Source organism: Gavia stellata, chromosome 7 (genome assembly GCF_030936135.1).
Source record: "Gavia stellata isolate bGavSte3 chromosome 7, bGavSte3.hap2, whole genome shotgun sequence".
In the NCBI taxonomy this organism is placed as follows: domain Eukaryota; kingdom Metazoa; phylum Chordata; class Aves; order Gaviiformes; family Gaviidae; genus Gavia; species Gavia stellata.
This window is the reverse complement of record NC_082600.1, coordinates 3,309,205-3,332,805: the sequence shown is the minus strand read 5'-3', so window position 1 is coordinate 3,332,805 and position 23,601 is coordinate 3,309,205. Positions and strand designations below refer to the sequence as shown.

The following is a 23,601-nucleotide window of genomic DNA, read 5'->3' as shown; positions in this document are numbered from 1 at the left end:
ACCCTTGTTGGGTTTCCTACACTCTTCAGTTCAGAAACTTTCCTACCCCCTTGTAAATGTAAAGGTTTCATTGCAACATTGGCCAACATGAAGCCCATCCTTCATGTACGTCCTCATCCTGTCCTAGACCTTTTCCAGTTCCAGATGAACCTTAAGTTTGTAAGAACTCATCAGCCATGAGCTGAAACCCAGCTGCTCTGCCCAGCCAAGGAGCATTTCTGAGAGGGCCACCACGGGAGTCCTGGTCATCCGCTCTCTCTGGGCTCTGCCTCCTGAATTCGGGGCCACAACTCCCTTGCTCTCCCCAGCCTCTCTAAGGATTGACTATAGCTTCATGGCTGTAGCTTGTTGAAACAGTTCTCATGATTTTAATGTGAATACAAATTTCATTGTGAATGTTTGCTACAGATGATGATTCTTTTTTTTTTAACAGCTTATGGAGCCACCCTCATTGAGCACTGCCTTATAGAAGCTGGATTTTCTGGTTTTGTCAAAATAGACCAGCATATGGAAAGTAAAGGTATGTAGGAAATAATATTTTAAAAGGCCATACTACATATATGGTAACTTTTATGTCTATGTAGCATTTTTTTCCAAAGAGATGAGTAATTCTTAAACCTGTAGTTCTGACCATGTGGTTATATACTGTAATGTTTTTAGGTTGGGGACCAACCTTGTTCACATTAAAACTCTTGAATTCTGCATACATCGGAATTAAAAGATCAGATTACTCCTGTAGTCTAAATGATTTTATAATGAGATACTACCTTAAATATCAGGTGAACTCTGGCTATGCAAAGGGATATTTTACAAGAATCCTGTGTAGAAGATTTAGCATCAAAGTCTTCCTTTATCTATAGCAAACAGGGAGGGGATTTGATAAAGTAGCAGCTCTACATTTATTGGGAAATCATGAATTTGGTAGTAAAGTCAGAATAGATTTTTTCTGTTGTCTTGTTTTTCTTGTGTGCTTTATATTTGCCATAAATCAAAAGGATTTGTTACTTCCTACTGCATTATGGTACTTAATAAATCAACTTTATATCAAGCAAATAACTTCTCACAGCTACTAGTTTATGCTTTGCTTCTGCAGTTTTATAACGTGCTAGTGGTCTATTTTATTTCCTGAAACTTGAATAATTATGTATTAGAAATACCTGTATAGTTTTTTTAATTAAAAATTCCCCAGATAAAACATGCATACTGAGGCTCCTGTTTAAAATGAACAGTAATTGCTGTAGTGAAGCACCAGGGGGTAAAGGATATCTGCAGTTTTATTTTTGGGACATGCTAGAATCCTACTTACATGGTTAGGTTGGACAGGTTGCTTCAGGCACTTAACTGGAAGAACAGTTGCCTGGGCCTTTTGTTGATTTGCTGTTGTGCTATGTTTATATAAAAATATCTTTCTGTTCTAGGTGTTTTAAATTTTTCCTCTCCTCCCCCCTCTCTCTTTAGAAAATATTGAAAAAGTGCTTAGTGCTTTAGAGAAAGCGGAAGAATATATGACGCTAACTGACAACTTCAGTGGAAAGGTGGGTCTCAGTTGGGCAACGTTGTTATCAGTTACGCAGGAATTGCAGAATTGGTAGGCGGGTATTGTTCAGCGCATGCTTGTTGCTGGTGTTATTAGCTACAGGTTTTATTCTGTGAGCTTGGGCTCCAGGTAGTGATGGGGAATAAAAATTGCTTCCTTGCACTGGATGTGCAGCAACTAAATAATTTACAAGCAGATTATGTAGGTCCTATGAGAATTGCACTTGTGTTTTAATAGCAGGTCACACTGTTCGGCATGTAAACTGTGCGTGTGTGTGGTAAGCTACAGGATAGTCCTGAGGTTTGTAAGAGAAGTTCACCTTTTTTTCTGGAATAAGCTGGAGACAAGACAAGCAAGCGGTCAGGGCTTTAGTCAGCAATCACATCTCTTCTGCCACAAGGTCTCCCTGCTAGAATGAGTTATTGTCTTGTGCTGATCAGTTGGTTAGCACCTAAAACTTGCTGCCTTGCCAAGATAAGGGGGGTCCTTTTCAAAGACAAATGCTGATGACGTATTTATATATTCTCTTAGGGTTACATTATCCAGAAAAGGGAGAAAAAGCCAAGTCTGGAACCAGATAAACCAGCAGAAGATATCTACACGTAAATATTTGAAGTATTTATTTCTTTTTCTACTAGTCTGCGTAACATAAATTAGTTTTCAGGTGATAATATCAAATGTGTATTTTACAGATATGAGGAATTTCATCCTTTCTTGTTTTCTCAACATTCAAAATGTCCGTACTTGGAATTTGACTCATTCAATAAGGTACAGTGCTTTTGCTGATACTGTACTTAAGTGCTTTAATTGACTGATGCTAAAAAGAGTAACTAAAATATAGTGCAGAAGTTGTTAATGAAAACATAGACCTTGGAAGAGATGATTAATTTTATGGATAAATGTTTTATGCAGAAAAGGCCAACTAAAGCAGGGCCTATAGGCTACTGAGGAGCAGTGTTGTCTTTATTAACTCAGTTAGATCCTGTAGCTGAAATAGGGCATGTGGCGCTGAGTGGAGGTGTGTCTTCAACCTGTAAGGAAAGTGGCTGGTATCGGTCCTGGTCAAACATTTTGTTAGTGGAGAGTTCAGATGCTGAATTATTGCTGGAGGCAAACAGTCATCACATTTACACTTTTCCAGTTACTACTTTGAAAGCTCCAGGCACCTGATTTAGTATTTCCTTGAGTGTTGTCCTTCCTGGTCCTTGACTCATTAACATCTTAACTGCGTGTTGTTCCTGACCTTGATCTCCAAAATTCCCATCTCAATTTCCTGCCTGCTTCTTGTCTGAATTTCTGTCATCTCCTTCACAGCACTGATGATCTAAGCAGCCTAAAACCTTCCTCTTCTTTTGTTTTAAGCACAGTGTCTGGCAACTGGAACACCAGGAGCAGTTCTTAGGCGTACTGTCTAGGTTTTTTGTTGTTTGTTTGGTTTTTTTTAATTGACCTGTTGAAGCAGCAGGCATTCAGGGCAGACAGGTCTATCACTGCAATCGTTTAATCTGAAGATCACACTGTGTCAAACAGCAGCTTCCTTTTCATCATTTCGTAGCAAAAAAACGTGGGCTATGGTTTGGCTGCTTATTTACTTGTGCATAACCCCTGGTTTGCAGTGAGACATATCCTTGAGTGTCTTGCAGAACTCATCTCATGTGAAGGTAGAATGGAGGAAGTTACCGAACCCTGTTTTAGCATCTGTCTCCTCTTCTAGTGCTTTGCAACCACCTCTCTTGAGCGGAACCTCCTCTGCCTGCTTGTTGCTGGTGTAAGTTAGTGCAACTTGGAGATTCTTAAAACTGATTTTCTCTTGCAGGCAGCAGATGAGTTCTACTCCAAGCTAGAGGGACAGAAAATTGATCTGAAAGCATTGCAGCAGGTATGCTGTCATCTAAGAGTGGGGCAGCTGAGGTGGCTCTCTGAGCTTCAAATGCTTCATTTGGCTCTTGTAGCCTGGGGTGAGGGAGGTGTCATTCCTTATTCTTGCTATGGAAATGCTGAGTCAGTGATGGTCAGGGAGTGGATTTCAAGATGTATAATGCAGCATTTGGTTCTGCTTGGAATACAAGTAATAGCATTAACAACAATATTTTGGAGACTCTGCACCTCTTACACTGCTGTATTTTTCTGTGCTGAAATGCTCTATTGAATGTCTTGCAGTGATTAGGTGATAAGATGCCATTTGTATATCTATTTTTCCATTTTTCTTATTTATGAAAGGAAAAACAAGCATTGAAGAAACTTGAAAATGTCCGTAGGGACCATGAGCACAGACTAGAAGCTCTTCAGCAAGCTCAGGTAAGACTGAGATTTTTTTTTTTTTAACTAAGAAGCTACGTAATGTTTCTTGAAGAGTTGTACCTGCTGGTCTGCATTGCTATGGTCAGCGTTAGATCCCACGGTGAAGCCTTCCGTTGTCACTGAGCACCCTGTAGCCCCTCAGGGAGCCTAGGACTGCCCAGTGGGGCTCTGCTTCCTTACGAGTGCTTTGTACCTCTCTTGCCAAAATTTGCTTGTGCTGCTCTGCTTGCGGGAGCCAAGTTGGCCGTTGTCCTGTGTGATCACTTCAATGCTATTCTTCATCTCAATATTAATTACTACTTTTATTTTTTTTAAACTATTCCTGAGTGTGTGTTTAGCTTCAAGGGATGTAAACCTTTTTCTTTCCTTAAGGAAGCTGATAAGATAAAAGGAGAACTTATAGAAATGAACTTGGAGATTGTCGACCGAGCCATCCAGGTGGTCCGTAGTGCGTTAGCCAACCAGATAGACTGGACAGAGATCGGAGCGATTGTTAAAGAAGCTCAAGCGCAGGGAGACCCCGTTGCAAGTGCAATCAAAGAATTGAAGCTTCAGACAAACCATATCACAATGCTGCTGAGGTAAGTACATTGCAGATCACCTGTACCAAATGCACGTAGGACTGACTGTGTGAGCTGCATAGGAGAGAGGCGTCCTTTTAGCTTGTGCATTGGTATTTAAATGGTTCAGGTTTTTTTACAGCAGCATGAAGAGAACATAGTTCTGTGAGCGGAGAGGGATGCCTTCTTTTTTGCTTTTAAAAATAATAGTAATTTAGTTACTGTAACAGTTTTTAGTTTAGTATTTTCAGAGTCTGTCTGACTATATTCTAAACCATTGGAAGGTGTCCTAAAGCAGTCCAGTAGGTCCAAAGCTCCAGTCTGTCAGTTAACTCTCTCTGCTTTACTCTTTGATCTAAAATTCACGTCAGATCCCACCCCTTTCAATGCTGCTGACTGCTAACGGCAGTCCAGGGAAAGGCTGATGGTTCAAGATTGCAGCTGTTGTGAGCTGCAAGTTTTGATGCTGGTTCTTGTAGAAGTCCTGATGAGAGAACTGGCAGTGAGGCAGTATTTGGAGTGTCTTTAAAAACCTTATCTGACACTGTATCAGGATGCTAGAGATAAAAAAGTGAGAATTTCTTTTTTCTAGCTAGAACTTTTGGTATGAAAGCTGTAATGTGGCAAAGTTAATTTATGAAGTTTTAGTTACCTCATTTTCAGAAGTGTTAGTGTATAGATTCAGGAGGGAGTTCTGTGTTGACAACTGTGTCATCAGTCTCTCTTTGTCTGTTTTAGTAGTGAGTAGTGATCGCTTTGCTGATCAAACCACTCAGTCAGTCCGAGTGTTGAATCATGCATCCTTAGTACAGAGGACTATGGAGATATGTTTTCCTTTATGAACAATGTTATTTTATGCTGCTCCACCACCTTTTGCTACACAGACTTAGTACAGCTGTATCGAGCAGGATTTAATGTCCTGGCGAGGAGCAAATTACAAATCCAGCTAGTGTGTCCTCAGCATACCTCTTCGAAAACAGTGGAGCAGATATTTTTTGAGGTTTTAAACCAGCGCATTGCTGTCCTGTTCAATGAGTCAGTATGATGATGTAACTGTTCTTTTTTCATGCGGCGATCACGTATAGAATGTCTTGTGTTTCTTTTACTTTATGAAAGTAGATCTTTGGAGCTGTTCTTCAATTTAAGGCTAGATTTTTCTCTAGGTTGATAGCATGGATGTATATCCTCTGATAGAAGAAATCACCTTCGAAAATGTCACCTCCTTGGATTGGAAAATTTGGGCTCTTTACCTTCTGCTTTTGTTTTCTTTTTTCCCCCAAGCTTTGGCTGACTCCAAGACATAAACGGACTTGCATGTAAGGCATCCTGGGGCCTTCCTGCGGCTGCACAGTGAAAATGGTTTAAGGGTTCCTTAGGCCATTTCCGGTCTTCATGAGAGAATAGGAGTGCATTGCACTAAGGGTAAAAAATAACCAGTTCTCTTATCTTAATCATATGATGTCGTGTGTTTTTAGGAACCCGTATGTGTTATCTGAAGAGGAAGAGGAGGAGGATGCTGCTGATTTAGATAAAGAAGAAACGGAAGAACCAAAGGGAAAAAAGAAAAAGAATAAAACTAAACAGTTGAAGAAACCTCAGAAAAACAAACCGTCTTTAGTTGATGTTGATCTCAGTTTGTCTGCATATGCCAATGCCAAAAAGTAAGGTTTACAGTAAATGTCTGCTTTGGTAGTAGAAGTTTCTGTATGCGTGCAGTTGTTAGTAATAACATCATAGGGAGGGCTCTCTGTATATCTTGTTAAAAATAGAAGTTAGAAATTGAAATGGGTCGCTTGCCCTGAGCTCTAGGATGTGCATTTTCTTGGTTCAAACCCAGTATCTCACTGTTGCATAGCAGCTAGTCTCTAGCTGTCACATTAATTTCGAGTACAATTCTGCACGGTCACCCGTGGAACAAAATGGCTACTTTTGCCACACGTTAACCCAAACACAGTGCGCTGTCTGTCTGAGGAGGGGACTTACTTCATCTGAAGTGAAAACCTAAGCTGAAGATCTGGGCTAAAAAAGCAATCCTCTCCAAACTGAATGCTGATGACAAATGTAGAGGACTGTGATAAGTATATTCTAAAAATGAGTGAATCTGCTGGGATTTCAGATACAAACTAACTTGTGTTTTGCAGGTACTATGATCACAAAAGGCATGCAGCTAAGAAAACTCAGAAGACAGTAGAAGCTGCAGAAAAGGTATTTTTTCTGTCTTTTTAGAAGATACTTAAAAGCAAAGTCCCTGTCACTGATCACTGGAAAATCCTAAGTTGGTCTAGGTAGTCCTAACGAGACATTGTCGCGTTAAAGGGCAAGGCAATTTAGCAGAAAATAAACCCCCTTGCGTTCCAGCTTGTCCTCAGATATCAGAGGGGCTGGGGGCGGCTAGGCTTAGATTCTGAGTGATGCCCAATTTTTCTGTGTTACAACTCCGGTCGCGTTCAATGTATTGAACTCTCACGATTACGGATACACTCGTAACACTGCACACTTTCAGTCTAGTCGCGTTCCATGAACTAGCACAGCCACACTTAAGGGCTTTGGTGGTGTTCAATGAGAACTCTCACGGCTAGATTAGTGAATAGTGCAGTTTATTGAAGCAACAGATACACAAGATCTTTTGGATTGCCGGTGATAAAATTACTGCTTGCAAAGCATGTGCAAATACCAAGAATGTGAGGAATATAGCCTGGCTACAAATGTGTTAAGTTATAAAGCAACTCTATAGAGATTTCTAAGTTTCCCGGGGAAGCACTCAGTATACCCAAGTGTTCGAATCTTAGCCAAAGGCGTCCCTGTGGGGGGGAAGAGAGGCTCAGCCCGTCGACTGATCCCAGGTGTCAAAGGTGGTCTGCGATGGTATCTTCCCTGGCATCCCTCCTCTCTTAAGCCATTTTTATATTATTTGTCCTTACAGGTGGAGCTTGAGTGACTCTAGTCATACATACCTCTATTGTGATTGGTGTAAAAGTTTCTCGTTTACTTTTAAAGGTATAGACTAAGAAAAATTCAGAGCGCAAGCTCAGTGAGGGGTGGTCGCACCTTGGAGGTGGGTAGCTTTGGGATGGAGGTGTGTTCTCTGGTATTATAATGTGATTATAATGAGCAAAGTTCACCCAAAGGATAGTATTTTGTCAAAAAATGACAGACTGTTGGCTCAGGGTGGTAAATATGCAGCTCAGGGTAGTAAATATGCAGCTTGTCAGTTCCATAGTACCTTCCAGTTCCCGTCTTACCACAGAGCCTGGCCGCAGTGTCTTCACTCCGCTCCACCCTCCGTGTAGTTTCTCTTAGAGTCAGCGCACCAAGCTCCCCTGGTGTTGCCAACATCTAAGGTTGCCTAGGGAACTTCTGTGGGATGGATTCCTTGCATATTCGCCACACTCCACCCTGAAGACTTCTTCAATGCTGTACCTTTAATATAAATTTAATTCCTAAATTACCTCCAGCAATTATTCCACATAATCCACCCCGTGACTATACTCACTCAAGCTTCACAATATTTAGAAGGAAGTGGGAATATCACATGTGTTCTCGTTGTGAGGATTATCAAGTATGTATGCATCTTTTTGGGATACTAGATGAGCTAAGCGTTTCATCATAACCCACAGTTTAACATATAGAATGAGCATCACAATAAAACACAATATAGTGAGTATTAATAAAAGAACAACAGGGTGAAGTATTTTGTTGAGGGTTCCTGTGGCACTTGGGGACCATCCAAAAAGGATGTCCCACCACTCACGTTCTCCGTCTCTTTTAACTCTTTCCAACACTCGGTGGATCTCCTCTGTATCGTGATGGACAGTAATTAGAGTCCTTTGTCCATTCTCTTGAACCTCTTTCAACAATTGCTTCAGATCCTCATGTTGTAAAAGTCTTTTCACCAGTGTGAGATTCATTCCAATAGGAGCAGACAGTAGGTTTTGAAATAAAGTATAGTTAGATTGTAGCAGTTGATGAGTTGTGACAGGAGCTGAATAATTGAAGTCACATCCTCTAATTTCAGTGAAATTACAGATACAGATATTTGAGGGGTTATTATTATTTACAGTAGTTTCATCTGCAAGTATAGAATCACAAAGGGTTCTCATGCAAACACATCCATTTCCAGTATATACAAGTATAGTTTTGGGATTTTCATCGGGATGTATTTCAAAATGACAAATGTTTTGTTCTGTATCAAGACAGATGTCTTGGGCTTTGATGGTATTACTTTCACAAATGAACCCTTGTTGTTCTCGCACAATGCATGCATCAACATCAACAGTTTGCCATTTGTTTCCATTTCATTGGGCCCATACTCTATGCTCTATAGGATAGAGTATAGTTCCATGTCGGTTCATTCCCAGTGCAATGATGGGGTATATTGTATATACCGAAGCATTGTATATGGTTAAAACAAAAGCTGTGGCTTTGCTGTCAGTGGAGTCAAAAGTAAAATTGACCAAGTACCAGCAGGACTGGAATTTCTTTTCGAATTCAATTGCATTGTCCCAAATTATCTTCCGAATTTCAGTAGGTAAGGTGCCTTCCTCACCTTCCTGTATAATTGCAGCTGCCATTGGTTGCATCCACAGCTGAGCTTGGACACAACTGAGGGCCAGAGAAATGTTATTTTGGGCCACATCAAGTGCATCTGTAATCAACTGGTGGTCCTTCTCATTTACCTCTCCCCACCGAGGCAATATGTCCAATAAGAGCCATTGGTTTGTTCCCAGAGCTGAAATAGAAGATTGTAAAGGGTGTTTCAATTTATTTAGATCACTGGTTATTGTGACTAGTTTATTAGCAAGTACCTCAGCATCTATGCTGTTTAGGACTCCCAGTCCTGTTCCTAAGACACCAGTCACATCTCTCTTTGATCGTTTTGGAGAGATGAGGGTCCGTCCGTGTAACCATGCTGACCATCCTGTGTAGGATGTGCTCGGGAATGGTGAACAGGTAGGTCTAATTGCAGAGATATTGGTCTGCATTGCTAATTCCACACGTTTGAGGGAATATGATGGATTAAACAGTACTTGTTGTTGACCAGTAATTTTAATTATGTAAGGACCGGTGTTGAAGGTGTGAGGAGTTAGACTAATAGGAGGCCGAGCTGGTATATTTTTAAAGATTTGTGGGGACAGAGGTTTCTTATCCTTTACAAGTGGCACAGATGTTACTGTAGCAATCATAAATTCAAATAATAATTCTGTGCCTCTGTTGCCCCAAATACAGTATACAAGTATAGGTTTGGTGAAGGTAAAATTATACCAGCAATCTGAATTTGGTTCGGTTATTTTGTAACACTCAGTATTATAGTTTTCAGGTTTGGAAGAGTCAGCATAAATTGTTTTAATTTTAATTAATTAATTAATTTTATTTTTAATTCAAGTCATTAGTTGCATTTTAAGATTATCTTCAATGGTTCTTTAATTCATCTGTTCACGCGCAGTTCATTCAGGATTCCTGTGAACACAAGAAAACAAAAGCATGCTCAGTCGTATTCGACCGGCAGGGTTAAAAGAGGGTGAGATCCACCGGGTGTTAATCCAGTGTACTTTTCCTGATTTGTTATATACCATGCTGTCAGGTGGAACAGGAATCTCTGCTAGGACCTTAGCCAAAGCGTTGTGAGCGGTAGTGGGGGAATGTTTGGAACTGCAGCAGTTAAAGGTGCAGTATCAGCATTTAACTGTCGATAATCTGCTGTAAAATGCCACTGCCCGGTTGGTTTCTTTACTGGCCACACCGGTGAATTGTAAGGTGAATGAGTCCTTTTAATGATGTCTCTTTCCTCCAATTCCATCACCACCCCGTCAATCCCCGTAAGGGCTGTTGCTGGCAACGAATATTGCCGAACATTGGCAATTTTAGAGGGGGGTAAGGGTATAGATGTTTCTGACAGACTCAATTTTATTGTGCCTGATTCCTTATCAGGTTTGAACCTCCCATTGGATTTAGGGGTTTGGATGTGAACTTGGCAAACTTGCCGGGCATGATCAGGGGGTTTTCCACTGGACGAACTGACCCAGCCCACTCGGCGTCCGTATCTATCTATTTCTTGTACACATTTGCTCCAGGTGTGTATGGGGGTGTGCCGACCTTGACTATGACCACGATCAGCATCTGCGCGAGCAGCTTGTAAGCGATCTTGAGTATTTGCTACAAACACCTTGAGACAGTCAGGGAGGCCACGAATGAGAGGGGTTAACCGTGCTGGGTTGATGGGAGCTAGTATCGGGGATTTCCTTAACTCATTTCTCTCATACATTGCTTGTAGGCAGGCTGCTTTCTGTACTGCTGCAGCCAGGTCGGAGTAGCCTGTAGCTTTAATCTCCAGTGGTTCCCCCCTCTCCTGAGGGTCTATACCACCTGCCCAGCATGCAGCTCGTGCAGTTAAAGAATAATTATGATCCCCTGGTGTGGTAGTTAAAAATACTCCTGGTCCCCAAAAGCTTCCAGCTTCTTCTTCACTTAACATAATTCGGTCTCCCCCCTCAAGAGAAACTCGCCACACATACTCAACTTCTGATTCTCCTGACTGCCTTGAGTATTTCTCTTGTAATTTTATCAGTTCTGCTGGTGACCACGGAATTGTACGCACAGTAGTGTGGATCTCATCATCATCATTAACAGCAGTCTCAGTTTTAACCAAGGGTCGTAAGGGAATCAATTGAGGTTCGGAATCAGGGGTCTTTTTAACCTCTTCATCATCACTGTCAAACCAAATGTCACCATCCCAAGTTTCGGTGCTTGCGCTATGCGTTAATTTACGTACTTGCTTAACTGGGGGAGGGGGTTGCACTTTATCCAACAACTGAGTCATCCTCTCCAATAGTTGTCTAAGAAGATTGTTTTCACTCGTGAGATTTTTGTTTTCACTCGTGAGATTTTTGTTTTCACTCGTGAGATTTTTGTTTTCACTCACAAGGTTCTTGTTTTCACTCGTGAGATTTTTGTTTTCACTCGTGAGATTTTTCCCTGTCTCCCTCTCAAAGGCCAATGATGACTTTAATACCTCATTTTCTGACTTCAAAGCTGTATATTCTACTTCAGAAATTAGTGTGGGAGCAGGGGTTTCCTTAGATTCTTGCTGAGCACAAGATAAACAGGCTCCTAAAACTGCACAGATAACACTTTTACCTTTTCTCATTCCAATCCTGCGCACAGCCTGACACTGCTCAATGCGTTCTACCACTTTCTCTTCATCCTTCCAAAACTTTTGAGCCCACTCCTTCCCAGCCTGGGAAGGGGCACATTTATATTTTTGCAGTAATTCATCCATGGCAATCCTGTCTGTGACGCCAATTTTTTCTGTCGCGTTAAAGGGCAAGGCAATTTGGCAGAAAATAAACCCCCTTGCGTTCCAGCTTGTCCTCAGATATCAGAGGGGCTGGGGGCGGCTAGGCTTAGATTCTGAGTGATGCCCAATTTTTCTGTGTTACAAGTCCGGTCGCGTTCAATGTATTGAACTCTCACGATTACGGATACACTCGTAACACTGCACACTTTCAGTCTAGTCGCGTTCCATGAACTAGCACAGCCACACTTAAGGGCTTTGGTGGCGTTCAATGAGAACTCTCACGGCTAGATTAGTGAATAGTGCAGTTTATTGAAGCAACAGATACACAAGTCCTTTTGGATTGCTGGTGATAAAATTACTGCTTGCAAAGCATGTGCAAATACCAAGAATGTGAGGAATATAGCCTGGCTACAAATGTGTTAAGTTATAAAGCAACTCTATAGAGATTTCTAAGTTTCCCGGGGAAGCACTCAGTATAACCAAGTGTTCGAATCTTACCCAAAGGCGTCCCTGTGGGGGGGAAGAGAGGCTCAGCCCGTCGACTGATCCCAGGTGTCAAAGGTGGTCTGCGATGGTATCTTCCCTGGCATCCTTCCTCTCTTAAGCCATTTTTATATTATTTGTCCTTACAGGTGGAGCTTGAGTGACTCTAGTCATACATACTTCTGTTGTAATTGGTGTAAAAGTTTCTCGTTTACTTTTAAAGGTATAGACTAAGAAAAATTCAGAGTGCAAGCTCAGTGAGGGGTGGTCGCACCTTGGAGGTGGGTAGCTTTGGGATGGAGGTGTGTTCTCTGGTATTATAATGTGATTATAATGAGCAAAGTTCACCCAAAGGATAGTATTTTGTCAAAAAATGACAGACTGTTGGCTCAGGGTGGTAAATATGCAGCTCAGGGTAGTAAATATGCAGCTTGTCAGTTCCATAGTACCTTCCAGTTCCCGTCTTACCACAGAGCCTGGCCGCAGTGTCTTCACTCCGCTCCACCCTCTGTGTAGTTTCTCTTAGAGTCAGCGCACCAAGCTCCCCTGGTGTTGCCAACATCTAAGCTTGCCCTGGGAACTTCTGTGGGATGGATTCCTTGCATATTCGCCACAGTCCACCCTGAAGACTTCTTCAATGCTGTACCTTTAATATAAATTTAAGTCCTAAATTACCTCCAGCAATTATTCCACAGACATGAAAGGTAAAACCAACCAACCTGGGTTGTTTCATTCTTGAGTTTTTAAGCTGACTGAACAGAGGATTGCAGATCCGTGCTGTATCATCTGGTTTCCACCAGCAGCATTGTGAACAGGTAAGGCACGTGCTAGGTGGAGATATTGACAGGCCAGTACTTACAGGGGCAGGAGTGGAAAATCAATGGGAATCCTTATGATCAAAGAGCTGATAATCTTCACAGAGGACAGCTATCCAGGGCAGAGATTTATGAAGATTTTAGGACAGCTCTCTTATATGCGCACGAGGGGAATGCAGGCCTGTGAATAGCAGTATGTGGAGCCTGCACTCTGAAAAAGTTCAGAGACATTTCCTATCAACTTTCCTACTGTTCAGTTACCAGTTTTGTGATTTCCTGTGCTGGCTGATTGCAGTCACGCTTTCTGTCTAAACAGGCATTTAAATCGGCTGAGAAGAAGACGAAGCAGACGTTGAGGGAAGTTCAGACAGTTACCACCATTCAGAAAGCGAGAAAGGTCTATTGGCAAGTACAGTTTCATTCTCCTTATCTAATGTATTGTGAATGTGCGCAAATTTAGAATGGCTGAGTTTTCACTAGCTTAGAAGTGGAGCTAATTATGATTTCTAAGCCCTACCCTTTGTATTGTGCCTTCTTAAAATTGCTCTTTGAAGGTGCTGGCCTGATCCTGTTAGTGCCTTTGCCTGGGGAAGTTCCTTCCAGTGGATGTGGACTTGCAGTTTTTTGCTTTTAACACAGCTAGGAATATAGGCTTAGTAAAAATAGGGAACTGCACTGTTACGTTCTGGCAGCTCTGTGAAATAGTAACAGTAGATTTAAAAAAAACCCCAAAACAAAAATCCAAAACAAAACCCCAAAGCTTTTTATAGTCTAATAACTGAATTATTAAAATAAAAATAAATAGGAGGCAGCTGGACTTTGTGGTGATGGTACTTGTTTCATCTCAAAATATCATTGGCAGTGATGCTACATTTGTACCGTGCCTTGCTTTTATGCCCCAGGCATGTGGATGGACGTGATCTGTTTGCAGTGTCTTTTGTAAGGAGTAGATGCTAAGATGGATATTCTTAGAGTTTGGTATAAAAAAATACTTTTGTAATGTTCTGTTAGTTCCAGGTGTTTTTCACACAATGGATTGATGTAATTTGGCAGGTTTGAGAAGTTCCTGTGGTTCATTAGTTCCGAGAATTACCTTATTATTGCTGGAAGAGATCAACAGCAGAATGAGCTGATTGTAAAGCGGTATCTTAAACCAGGTGAGAGTCTGATTAAGTGGAGTATATCAGTTTCTCTCTTATTTTCCAGTTTTGTAAATGTAAAAGAATGACACAGGTAGGTCTGTCTGGTTTGTTCTTAAGTTGGGTCTTAGGTAAAAGGGGACTTTGGAGGTGGTGAGTCCTAGAGACGGTGTGTGTGTTGTCCCTGGAGTGCTGGGGGGTCTGCTGTGGGAGGCTGGACCTTCCAGCACTGTGGGATAAGAGCAGATTGGACGGACTCCCGTCAGGAGCAAAGGAGCCGAGTCTCCCTGGAGCAACTGGGATGGACTAAAAGGCTTCTGTATCCTCTTCCCATTCTGCTCCTTGCAGCCAAAATAGCTGTTTCCAGCTAATGAAACCTTCACCTTAGCTCAAGCGATCTGTGTAGTTACCGTGTGTGTGACTGATTGAGTCACTTCTTTTCCAGGGGACATATACGTGCATGCCGATCTCCACGGAGCCACAAGCTGTGTGATCAAGAACCCGTCAGGTACCTTGTGTGGGGCTGACGCAGGAACTCGTAGAAGCCTGGGGGCCCTGTGAACTGGCAGTCTCTGCATTGCATGTCTGAGCCCAGCCTGGTGAGCTGCCTTTCCCCCTTGCAGTGGTACCCAGCTCCAGCAGACGTTTCCCTTAGGATGTGAGAGGCATCAGTGCTTCCAAGATCGGGTTGTCACTGACTGCTGCCTCTTCCCAGCCGTGACTGGCTGCTTGCAATTGCTCAGCTGAGCTCTGGGTGGGAAGGAGCAATGGAGATGTGCTCACAGAGACAAGTGTTAGTCACTGGCAGAAGCGGTGGTGCAAGTGCTTGCTGCTGGCCGCAGGGACTGGACTCCTGCTGAGACTTTGATTGGTGGTATAAGCAGTTTGGGTGCTGGCGGAGGGTGCTGGTCTGTTAATGCAGTGGGATGGATCTCGTGGGAGATCAGCTGTGCAAACCCGGCCTGTGCCCCGTTCCTGGGAGGTGGTGGAAGGTGGCCTTGTGTTGTGTGGAGCACAGTTATTGCTCCCTCGTGGAGCTGAGCTGAGGAAGGAGCAGAGCACAGCTGGCTTCAGCCTCTGCTGGGGAGCTGTGAAGAGCAGCTGCTGACGCCGCTTCTGCTCTGTCTGTACTGCCTTCAAGCTTAGCCAGGTCATGTTGTCTCTGCCCAGGGCCCCTGGAAAACTCACACATTGGATTAGGGCAGGTGTGAAAGTTGGAGAATTTCAGCTGTTGTGCATGGATTGCATTCACTGATGTGTTGGGTGTTACTTTGTAGGTGAACCAATCCCTCCACGAACCCTGACAGAGGCAGGCACGATGGCCTTGTGTTACAGTGCTGCCTGGGATGCCCGTATTGTCACCAGTGCTTGGTGGGTCTCCCATAACCAGGTAAGGACATGAGCTTTGCAGACAGAACATCTGAAAGAACTGGTGTGCGACTGCAGACGAAGTGTCTCTGTGTGGGAACTGATGGATGCGGGTGAAAATTCTGTTCTCTGATGCCGTTCCTTGTGGGTTCTCCCTGGCTCTGCCACACTTAGGGGCCAGGGGTGGAGGGGTAACCTCTGATACAACATGCACATGACCGAGGAAATGCTGCAGGCTTGGCTTCTTACTAACAGAGGGGAAGGTCTTTTAGTGAAAATGAAGTTTTCATTTTTTTTCAGTTGGGCTTCTAGCTTGTGTATTAACTGCAGTCTTGCTGTGCTTCCAATCAAGTGGAGAGATTACATTAAACTGAAGGTCACAGTGCCTTTAGTGTTCTTATTTCCTGAATAACCCACTTACTTACTCAGGACTTCTAAAACGTAGAGGCATTAGTGTGTGATTGAATTGGAACATCTCTTAAGAAAATACCCTACAAAGGACAGGAAGAATCCCTCGGAAACAGAGTCCTTCTGCAAACTGTTCTCATAAGTTAAAAATGCAGCTTGCTTGAATGTTGCTTTTGTTAGTGCTGTTATTACACAGCGCTAGCATTCTATGACAGATACTCTTTATAGCATATCATGATTTTTTTAGGTTTCTAAAACTGCACCTACAGGAGAATACCTCACTACTGGAAGCTTCATGATCCGAGGTGAGACACAAAGGAACAGTGTGAATTTGACTTTAGGCATTTTGTCCGAAGATGCGGTGCTGTCCTGCAGTGGCAGCTGCCTGAGCTGCCCCCCTCACCGTGGCAGCCGACAGATCCCACTCTTCTCCTGAAAATCTGTTCTGAGGTGTTTAGGCTGCATATCAGGCAGCTGCAGCAGCGTTTCTAGCTGAGGCCCTGGGCAGAAGATCGTTAGCTAAACTGCTTTTGAGTTTCTCCTGTTCTGTTGTCATCCAAGAGATAGAACAAGCCCCAGTGCAGTTTTTTGGTAGCCTAAAGCCTCTAAGAAAAATTAATTTTGAAAATATATCATGTAACATAGCTGTTAAACCTCGTTGTGAGAATCTGCCTTTGTTTTTCAGGGAAGAAGAATTTTCTTCCACCTTCATATCTGATGATGGGCTTTAGCTTCTTGTTTAAGGTACTGCTTTCTCTGTGCAGCTCCTGCTGGCTTTTGTAATTTGGTTTGAGCTGTAGGAGGCTTATTTTCTGGTTCTTCCGTATCAGTGCGTTCACAATTACTTCTTTTCCCACTGGGACAAATCCCATAAAATGCTACTTGCTGAAAATGACTCTGCTTTCATTTCCATTTTTCCCCAGTTTTCACTGTCTTCATTTAAAACAGACACTGTGAACGTTACTACCTCTGCTAGATTTTTGTACCAGCTCTGTTTGAAGTATATGCATGTTTAGGGAGTCTGCTGGTTGTGCAGCTGTGTGTGTCTCCTTGCTAGCTGTACTTTCTAGGTTGTCAGACTTGGGTTTAAATGTGCTGCCTTTTGAATGGCAAAAAATATTCAAAGGGAAAGAATAAAGCTCAGTCAAGTGTTCTCTGAATGGGCTAGCGAACATCACTGGAGCTGGTACTGGCCTAATGTAAAGGCACCTCTGTTGTTAGGTGGATGAAAGCTGTGTTTGGAGACACCGAGAAGAAAGGAAGATCAAAGTACAGGACGAGGATCTGGAAACGGTTTCCAGCAGTGCCGGTGAACTGGTGTCTGAAGAAGTGGAGCTGTTAGGTACAGTGGATGTGACTGGGGTGCTGTGTGCACTGCTGACAGACGGGACTGTTTGGGGTTTGGCTTTTAGTTCCCTGTGCTGTGTTATGGGTCAGTTTGGCGTTTCTAATGTGAACTGTGTTTTCCTCCCCTGTGTGCCCCAGGAGGAGACAGCAGCAGCGAAGAGGAAAAAGCAGAGTGTTGGGAAGCAGCAGGGGATGTGGAAGCCATGTCTGAGAGTAATCGTGATGAGGGTGTTGCTGACCTTGACCAGGGCAGGGTAAACACACCTCCTGCACCAGAGGGTGACTCCGAAGAGGATGATGGAGAATCTGAAGATGAAGTGGAACACCCGGAGTCAAAGAGCGAAGTGAAGGAGGAAGAGGTAAATTACCCAGATACAACAATCGACCTGTCACATCTTCAGTCTCAAAGGTAAGTGAAGAAGCAGCTGCGCTTATTAGCAATGTGGGCACTTCTGAGGATTTCCATACTATGAAAATGCTGCCAAGACAAGAGCTGTAATGAGTTGCCATCGCTTCTTTCGATGCTCAACTCTGCAGGCTGCCAGAGTGCAGGGCAGTGAGTCTGTACTGCAGGAATACTGCCACACTGTGTACCATTCCCTGCCATTTCCCTGCACGGCTCTTCTTTGTGGGCTGCTTGCTTTGGACCCCCCTCCTGAAGCACACACACACATGCGCACAGGGGCATCTGGCTCTTTCATCGCTGCTATTTTGGCCTAAGCATCCCTTGACCACCACACCCTGATTTTGCTCTCAGGAAATGGCTGCCTCTGTTTTCTTTTCAGAGCTGTTCAAACCTGAGAAGCTGAGTCATGAGGTGTTTCTGCTCTGCCAAGCTGGTGCTGAGTTACTGCTTTGCATGTGGCTGCGAAATGAGCTCATCTCCCTGTTGTCCCTGGAAATGGCGCTCCTTAGAGGGTGCAAGGAGACGGGATTGAGTGGGTGGAAACGGGCAGCTCTGCAGGGAATACCACAGCTGAGCAGGGCTGTGTGCATGGGAAGCTGAACATCGGGGGTTCCTTTAGCGCGTACTGTATCCAGGCTGTGTTTGTTGCTTGTTTGTGTGTGTGCATGAGACAAGCTGGCAGAGAGCGGAAGGCTTGTTTTGTAAACAGCATCCCGGTATTGCTGCCCTTTTCCATTCACCAAAGCTGGGATTTTCAAGAACTAGAAAGCAGAAGGTAGTGCAATCAGTTTAGCCGATGTCTGGGCTGCGGTGATGTGTGCATGGTTGAGCTGCTCTACGTCTGTTGATGAGCTCTGTTTTGATCTCCCCGCAGATCCCTGCAGAAAATCATCCTCAAAGAGGAAGAACCCAACTTGGTAAGGTCCCAGCTCAGATGTTTGGCAAAGAGCAGTGGGAACTGCTGCTGGACATGGGGTGCTCTAACTGCGTTTCACTTCTTAGAGTGACAGCAAATCCCAGGGGCGAAGGCATCTGTCTGCCAAGGAGAGGAGGTGAGAGCCTCTTTGTGTTTGCAGTGGGGTGAATGCCTCCTCCCCATTCCCTCTCCAGGACCTGGGCGCAGGGCATGTCTTGCACCTCCCAGTCTGGGCTGGTCCATGCCCATTGTCCATCCTGCATTTCCAGTGTGGGTCCTGCCTGTGGGATGGCGGCTGCTCCTGTCCTCTGGGAGTGCTGGTTGTGAACAAACAGTCTCTTGTGTACTCATGGGCTCGAGAGGTTTTGCTGAGGAGGGGTTATTTCCGGTGTACGTGCCTCAGGTTCCCCCATAGCCCCGTGGCAGGGAAGCAGGCTGGTAATACTGGCAGGAGAGCAGCAGCCCCTCTTGTCGCAACAAGAGGCAGTGTGTCAAGTCATCGTTTTCCTTAGAGAAATGAAGAAAAAGAAGCAGCAAAACGACTCTGAGGACTTGGAGCCACCTGAAGAGAAGCAGAGAGAGACAGAGACGCAGCCTCCCTCTGCTCCCAACACCAATAAGGGTGTGCCGGCACCTCAGCCCATCAAGCGGGGCCAGAAGGTAGGCAGGGACCGGGTTTACCCATGGGTTGAGCTGTTGCCATGTGGAGTGCGGACAGAAATACCACGTTTCTGTCAGACGTCCATGGCTGCCTGGTAGTTTTAGACTCTTGGTGGTGCTCTTGGTGGTTTCAGGATGATGGCGCTGGTCTGTTAGCATTGAGCACGCTGTGCTTTCCTCGCTGAAACCGCAGTCTCTTGGTTACTGGTGAACTGCTCAGAAAGAGGCTCAGGAGACTGGGAAGGAAAGTGCATGTGGGGTCAGCATCTAGGTCTTTGTGGATGCAAAACTCTGCAAAAGTCATTGTTTCTAAAGCTGTTGGTGTGTTTTCTTCTGCAGAGTAAAATGAAGAAGATGAAGGAGAAGTACAAGGACCAGGACGACGAGGACCGGGAGCTCATCATGAAGCTGCTGGGGGTGAGTGAGAGTTCTGCCCACCCCTGTGGAGCAGTTGCTTGGGTCGCTGGCTCTGACCACCTCTGTGTGTAACCACAGTCTGCAGGGTCAAACAAGGAGGAGAAAGGGAAAAAAGGAAAAAAGGGGAAGACAAAAGAAGAGCCAGCAAAGAAGCAACAGCAGAAACCCAAGGCTGTGCGTCGTGGTGCTGGAGGGGGCAAGGAGACGCTCCCAGCAGGAGTCCTGCTGCACGAGTCGCAGGACCCAGCCCTGGAGGAGCAGCAGGATGAGAAGGTGAGCAGCACGCTTGCCTCTCCTCTCCTGTCCATGCGTCTGTCCCTTCTCACCCTCTACCGTGGCTCTCCTGGCACTGTGTAGCTCTGTTCTGCCAGGGAGGCTGAGCAGCTCTTGCTGGTTTTGCGGCACTGTAGAGAACATTGTGCCTAACGCCACGACTCTGGGAGCCCATCGGTTTCCAAGAAGCAGCAAAAAACCCTGCAGCAATCTATGTGCACACTGCGTTCCCAGCACAGCCAGGACGAGGGCTCGGAGGAGTACCGAGCCTCGCCAGGCTGCTGAGGATCCAGCTAAGTCAATACCTCCCACTCAGTGCAGCTGAAATGTAACTGGTCGCTCTCCAGATCTGTTGTTGTGAGTTGGTATCTCTGAATCACAGCCCATCTCTCTCCTCCCAGCTTGGCGTGTGCCAAGCAAATTAGAGTTTTGAAAGAAATACTCCTCCCCTCACCCACATAAAAGTGCTCTTCTTACCTTTGCTTTAAAATAAGTTAAATTATCTCTGCAGTGAGAATGCGACTTTCTGTGTACTGCTGATAAAAGAATTTATTTTCTCTAGGGGTTGGGGGAGAAAAAAGCAGTCGTGCTCATTTTAGCTCTGATGTCTCCTTTGTTTGTGTGTACAGGAGGAGCAAGACCAGGATCAGCCGGGAGTTGAGGTAAATGCTTGTCTCTGAAGCTCCGATAAGTGCTGAGGAGAAGGCTTTATTGCTGCTGGAAGCCAGCGGGCCCCGCTGCAGCACGCAGCTCCCTGTGAGCGGGACCAGAGGCACTGGCTTTCAGCGGGCTGGGGCTGGGTCGGGCGTGAGCCCTCCAGAAGGGCATGGCTCTGCTGTTCAGGTCCCCTTCTTGCCCGTGACTGTTTGAACCCAGCTTTCTTGTATTTTTAAAAAAACGTAACCTCTTTTTTCTTCCTACCCTGCTTTTCACGTACATTCCCCATAGAAACTAGGGGCTGGCTAAATTGAGGTTTGTGCCTTGCCTTTGCCTCTGGAGGTCTTTGCACACCCCAGTAACGGTGACTCGAGGCTGGAGGATGGTGCAATACGATGCAGTGCAAGTTGCTCTTTAGTTTAGAAGTTTATTTACATAGAAAATTGCTTCAAAGTGTTCTGTAATTACAGGCTGTGGGTGTTGCCCAAGGCTGGAAATAAGCCGATTTCTTTAAATTCTTCAATGAAGGAGGATAACAGTTGTCTGGAGGGGGTAACTTCTGGTGACCCTGTGAAGCTGTAACTACATTTGGGGGTCCTGTTTGGGTCGTTCAAAACTAAATCCATCCTGTTTCAAATGATGTCATTTTAGTAATCAAAGATGGTCAGTAATGAATCGTGGCTGGGTAATTCAGTGCCAGCACAGTGAGTGATAAAGGTAAATTTAGTAGGTTTCAGTAACCCCATCATGAGATCCGACACACGGTGCCTGTGGGATTGCAGCTGCTCTTGCAGTTCGGCTGGAAGGGGCGACCCTCCAGCCTCTGCCTGCAGCGAAGCCAGTAGGTAGGGGTTGGAGAGACGCTGTCTGGCTTCACAGTGAAGGTACTTTGCCCGCTCAGGAAGGCGAGGAGGCGTTGCTGGACTCCCTGACGGGCCAGCCGCACCCCGAGGATATTCTGCTCTTTGCTGTTCCTGTCTGTGCTCCCTACACGGCGATGACGAACTATAAGTAAGTTGCAGCACTTTCTGTGGGAAGGGTTTGGCGGCAGCCTGTGCCGGCCGAGGGGAGCCTGCCCGCTACTTACACAAACCTTTTCTTTTGAAAGGTATAAAGTCAAGCTCACTCCAGGCACCCAAAAGAAGGGAAAAGGTACTGTGTTAAAGCACCTGAATCCTTTTCAGTGCTCTACCTCTCGAAGCCAGCACGTTTTTACACGCTGTTTAAATCTTCCCTTTGTTTTTACAGCTGCAAAGATTGCCTTGCATAATTTCATGCAATCCAAAGAAGCTAGTGCAAGAGAAAAAGACCTGTTCCGCAGCGTAAAGGTGACTAGTTTTTCTACATAGCTGTCTTGTACAAAAGTGTAACAGCAGCAGCAAAATGTCCATTAGTGCCATTCTGGGGGTAAATACTTCCTGAAACCACGTGTGCTATTGCTTTTTTTTTTTTTGTAGTGTTGTGTTTGTCAGTACTGCTGGGGAAGATGTACTGCTTAGGCTGGAAAGAATCATTAGAAATTGAGCCTCACCAGTATCATTGGGCCTCAGGTTCCTGTAGTGTGTCTTTCTCGACCTAAAGGAATATATCTGACAAAAGCATCATCTTCCCAAAAGTCCTCTGGTTTTGGGAGGGGACATTCCCACTCCCCCTGGCAGTGTGTGGGAAGGCAGGTACTTACACTGGGAGTTCAGCTGGGTTTGGGTTGGCGGCAGGATCCTGCTGTGCCGCTGACGGCGTGCTTTCCCCTGCCCCTCTGCCCTGGCAAGGTGCTTACCACGGGCCGGGTAAATGTGTTGTTTCTTTGCTCAGGCAGGTCTCAGCCCGCCCGATGCAGTTTTTTTCTGCTTTCTTGCCATTTCCTCCATTTCTTTCTCAAATTGGCACCATCAGTCTGTGCACTCCCATACCTGCCACCCGGGAGAGGCCTCGTTCCTTGCTGTGCTCTTCTCCCGTGGCTCCGTTGGCACCGCAGTGCCCTCGCTCCTCCTGCACTGCCTGTTCTGACTTTCAGTCCTCAGGTGTTTATTTCTTACTTCACGTCGGTGATCGCTGTTGATCAGGCAGCCCAGACTGCTCTGTGACAGCTGCTTGCTGGCCTGCAATAGTTCACTGATCAGAAACATTGGATAGCAGCAGACTTAATGTCGACTTTTTGTGGCACTCTGCTAGAAAAACACAATTAACGGTTAATGACCTTGAAGGGAACAGGTAGTGCCCAGGGAATTGCTGGCCCAGCCAGCCCATCTGAGTGGAGCGGATGTGTGGAAGCTGCACAGAAAACCATGAAGTCTTTCATTAATAAAACATGGCGTGAGAGCAGGAGCCTGACATCGGCCTTGTTTTCTCTGGGGGAAAGCTGCCAGCAGGCTTGGAAGCAGTAGTGGGGGCAGGAAGATGTTCGTAAATGCTTTTGTGCTGAGTTCTATTTCTCGTCTTTAATGTTTTGTAGGATACCGATTTGTCAAGAAATATTCCTGGTAAAGTGAAAGTGTCTGCACCTCACCTCCTGAACAGGAAAAAGAAGTGATTCCGTACTTGGGTTTCTCGCCACCAAACTGCCGCTGCTGCACAGTCAGAATCCAGCACCTGCGGATGGGGCAGACAGACAGACTGACCAACCTACTCGGACTGCCATTAATGTGACTGAATTTAGCTTCCATGGTAGCTGGCGGACGAGGACCAGTTCCTGCGTCGCGGTTTAGATGGACTCTAACAACTCGATACAAATAGCAGAAAGATATGCAAGTAAATTGCTGGCATTTGGTCAGCGATGTGACCTCACGCTGTTCGTTCTCTCGTGCTTTGAATGCAGGAGCCGAGTGTTCCTTCCCCACGCTGCTGGGCAAAGATGTACCTGAATTTCCTGCAGCAAAACTCTGTGATGTTGTTTTCTTCCCAATACCTGCTGCTTTCCTCTGAAGGGGACTGCAGTTTCTAGTAGGAGCATTTTCAGTGCAAAATGCTTCATGGGAGAAAAGGCAGAATTTTATTTTTCCCAAAAGATGGAAGGTGCAGCT

General features: G+C 44.9%; 1 protein-coding gene across 3 annotated transcripts in view; it reads left to right on the top strand.

Moving 5' to 3' along the window:
- NEMF (nuclear export mediator factor) overlaps positions 1 to 23,340 on the top strand; it is a 31,064-nt gene extending 7,724 nt beyond the window's left edge. Inside the window, exons 7-33 of one of the 3 annotated variants that reach the window (XM_059819379.1) lie at positions 434 to 520; positions 1,459 to 1,535; positions 2,069 to 2,139; positions 2,230 to 2,305; positions 3,354 to 3,416; positions 3,758 to 3,835; positions 4,211 to 4,419; positions 5,874 to 6,059; positions 6,540 to 6,603; positions 13,307 to 13,395; positions 14,044 to 14,147; positions 14,575 to 14,637; positions 15,407 to 15,519; positions 16,153 to 16,210; positions 16,591 to 16,649; positions 17,127 to 17,247; positions 17,391 to 17,661; positions 18,533 to 18,575; positions 18,661 to 18,710; positions 19,087 to 19,234; positions 19,574 to 19,651; positions 19,730 to 19,924; positions 20,554 to 20,586; positions 21,492 to 21,592; positions 21,690 to 21,733; positions 21,830 to 21,909; positions 23,034 to 23,340. In XM_059819379.1, coding sequence (XP_059675362.1) covers positions 434 to 520; positions 1,459 to 1,535; positions 2,069 to 2,139; positions 2,230 to 2,305; positions 3,354 to 3,416; positions 3,758 to 3,835; positions 4,211 to 4,419; positions 5,874 to 6,059; positions 6,540 to 6,603; positions 13,307 to 13,395; positions 14,044 to 14,147; positions 14,575 to 14,637; positions 15,407 to 15,519; positions 16,153 to 16,210; positions 16,591 to 16,649; positions 17,127 to 17,247; positions 17,391 to 17,661; positions 18,533 to 18,575; positions 18,661 to 18,710; positions 19,087 to 19,234; positions 19,574 to 19,651; positions 19,730 to 19,924; positions 20,554 to 20,586; positions 21,492 to 21,592; positions 21,690 to 21,733; positions 21,830 to 21,909; positions 23,034 to 23,111 — 2,639 coding nt within the window. In that variant the 3' untranslated portion in view covers positions 23,112 to 23,340. Of the gene's footprint in view, positions 1 to 433; positions 521 to 1,458; positions 1,536 to 2,068; positions 2,140 to 2,229; positions 2,306 to 3,353; positions 3,417 to 3,757; positions 3,836 to 4,210; positions 4,420 to 5,873; positions 6,060 to 6,539; positions 6,604 to 13,306; positions 13,396 to 14,043; positions 14,148 to 14,574; positions 14,638 to 15,406; positions 15,520 to 16,152; positions 16,211 to 16,590; positions 16,650 to 17,126; positions 17,248 to 17,390; positions 17,662 to 18,532; positions 18,576 to 18,660; positions 18,711 to 19,086; positions 19,235 to 19,573; positions 19,652 to 19,729; positions 19,925 to 20,553; positions 20,587 to 21,482; positions 21,593 to 21,689; positions 21,734 to 21,829; positions 21,910 to 23,033 lie in introns of all 3 variants that reach the window. The other 2 variants (XM_059819378.1, XM_059819380.1) reach the window with 2 other exon arrangements.
- The last annotated feature ends 261 nt before the right edge of the window (positions 23,341 to 23,601 follow it).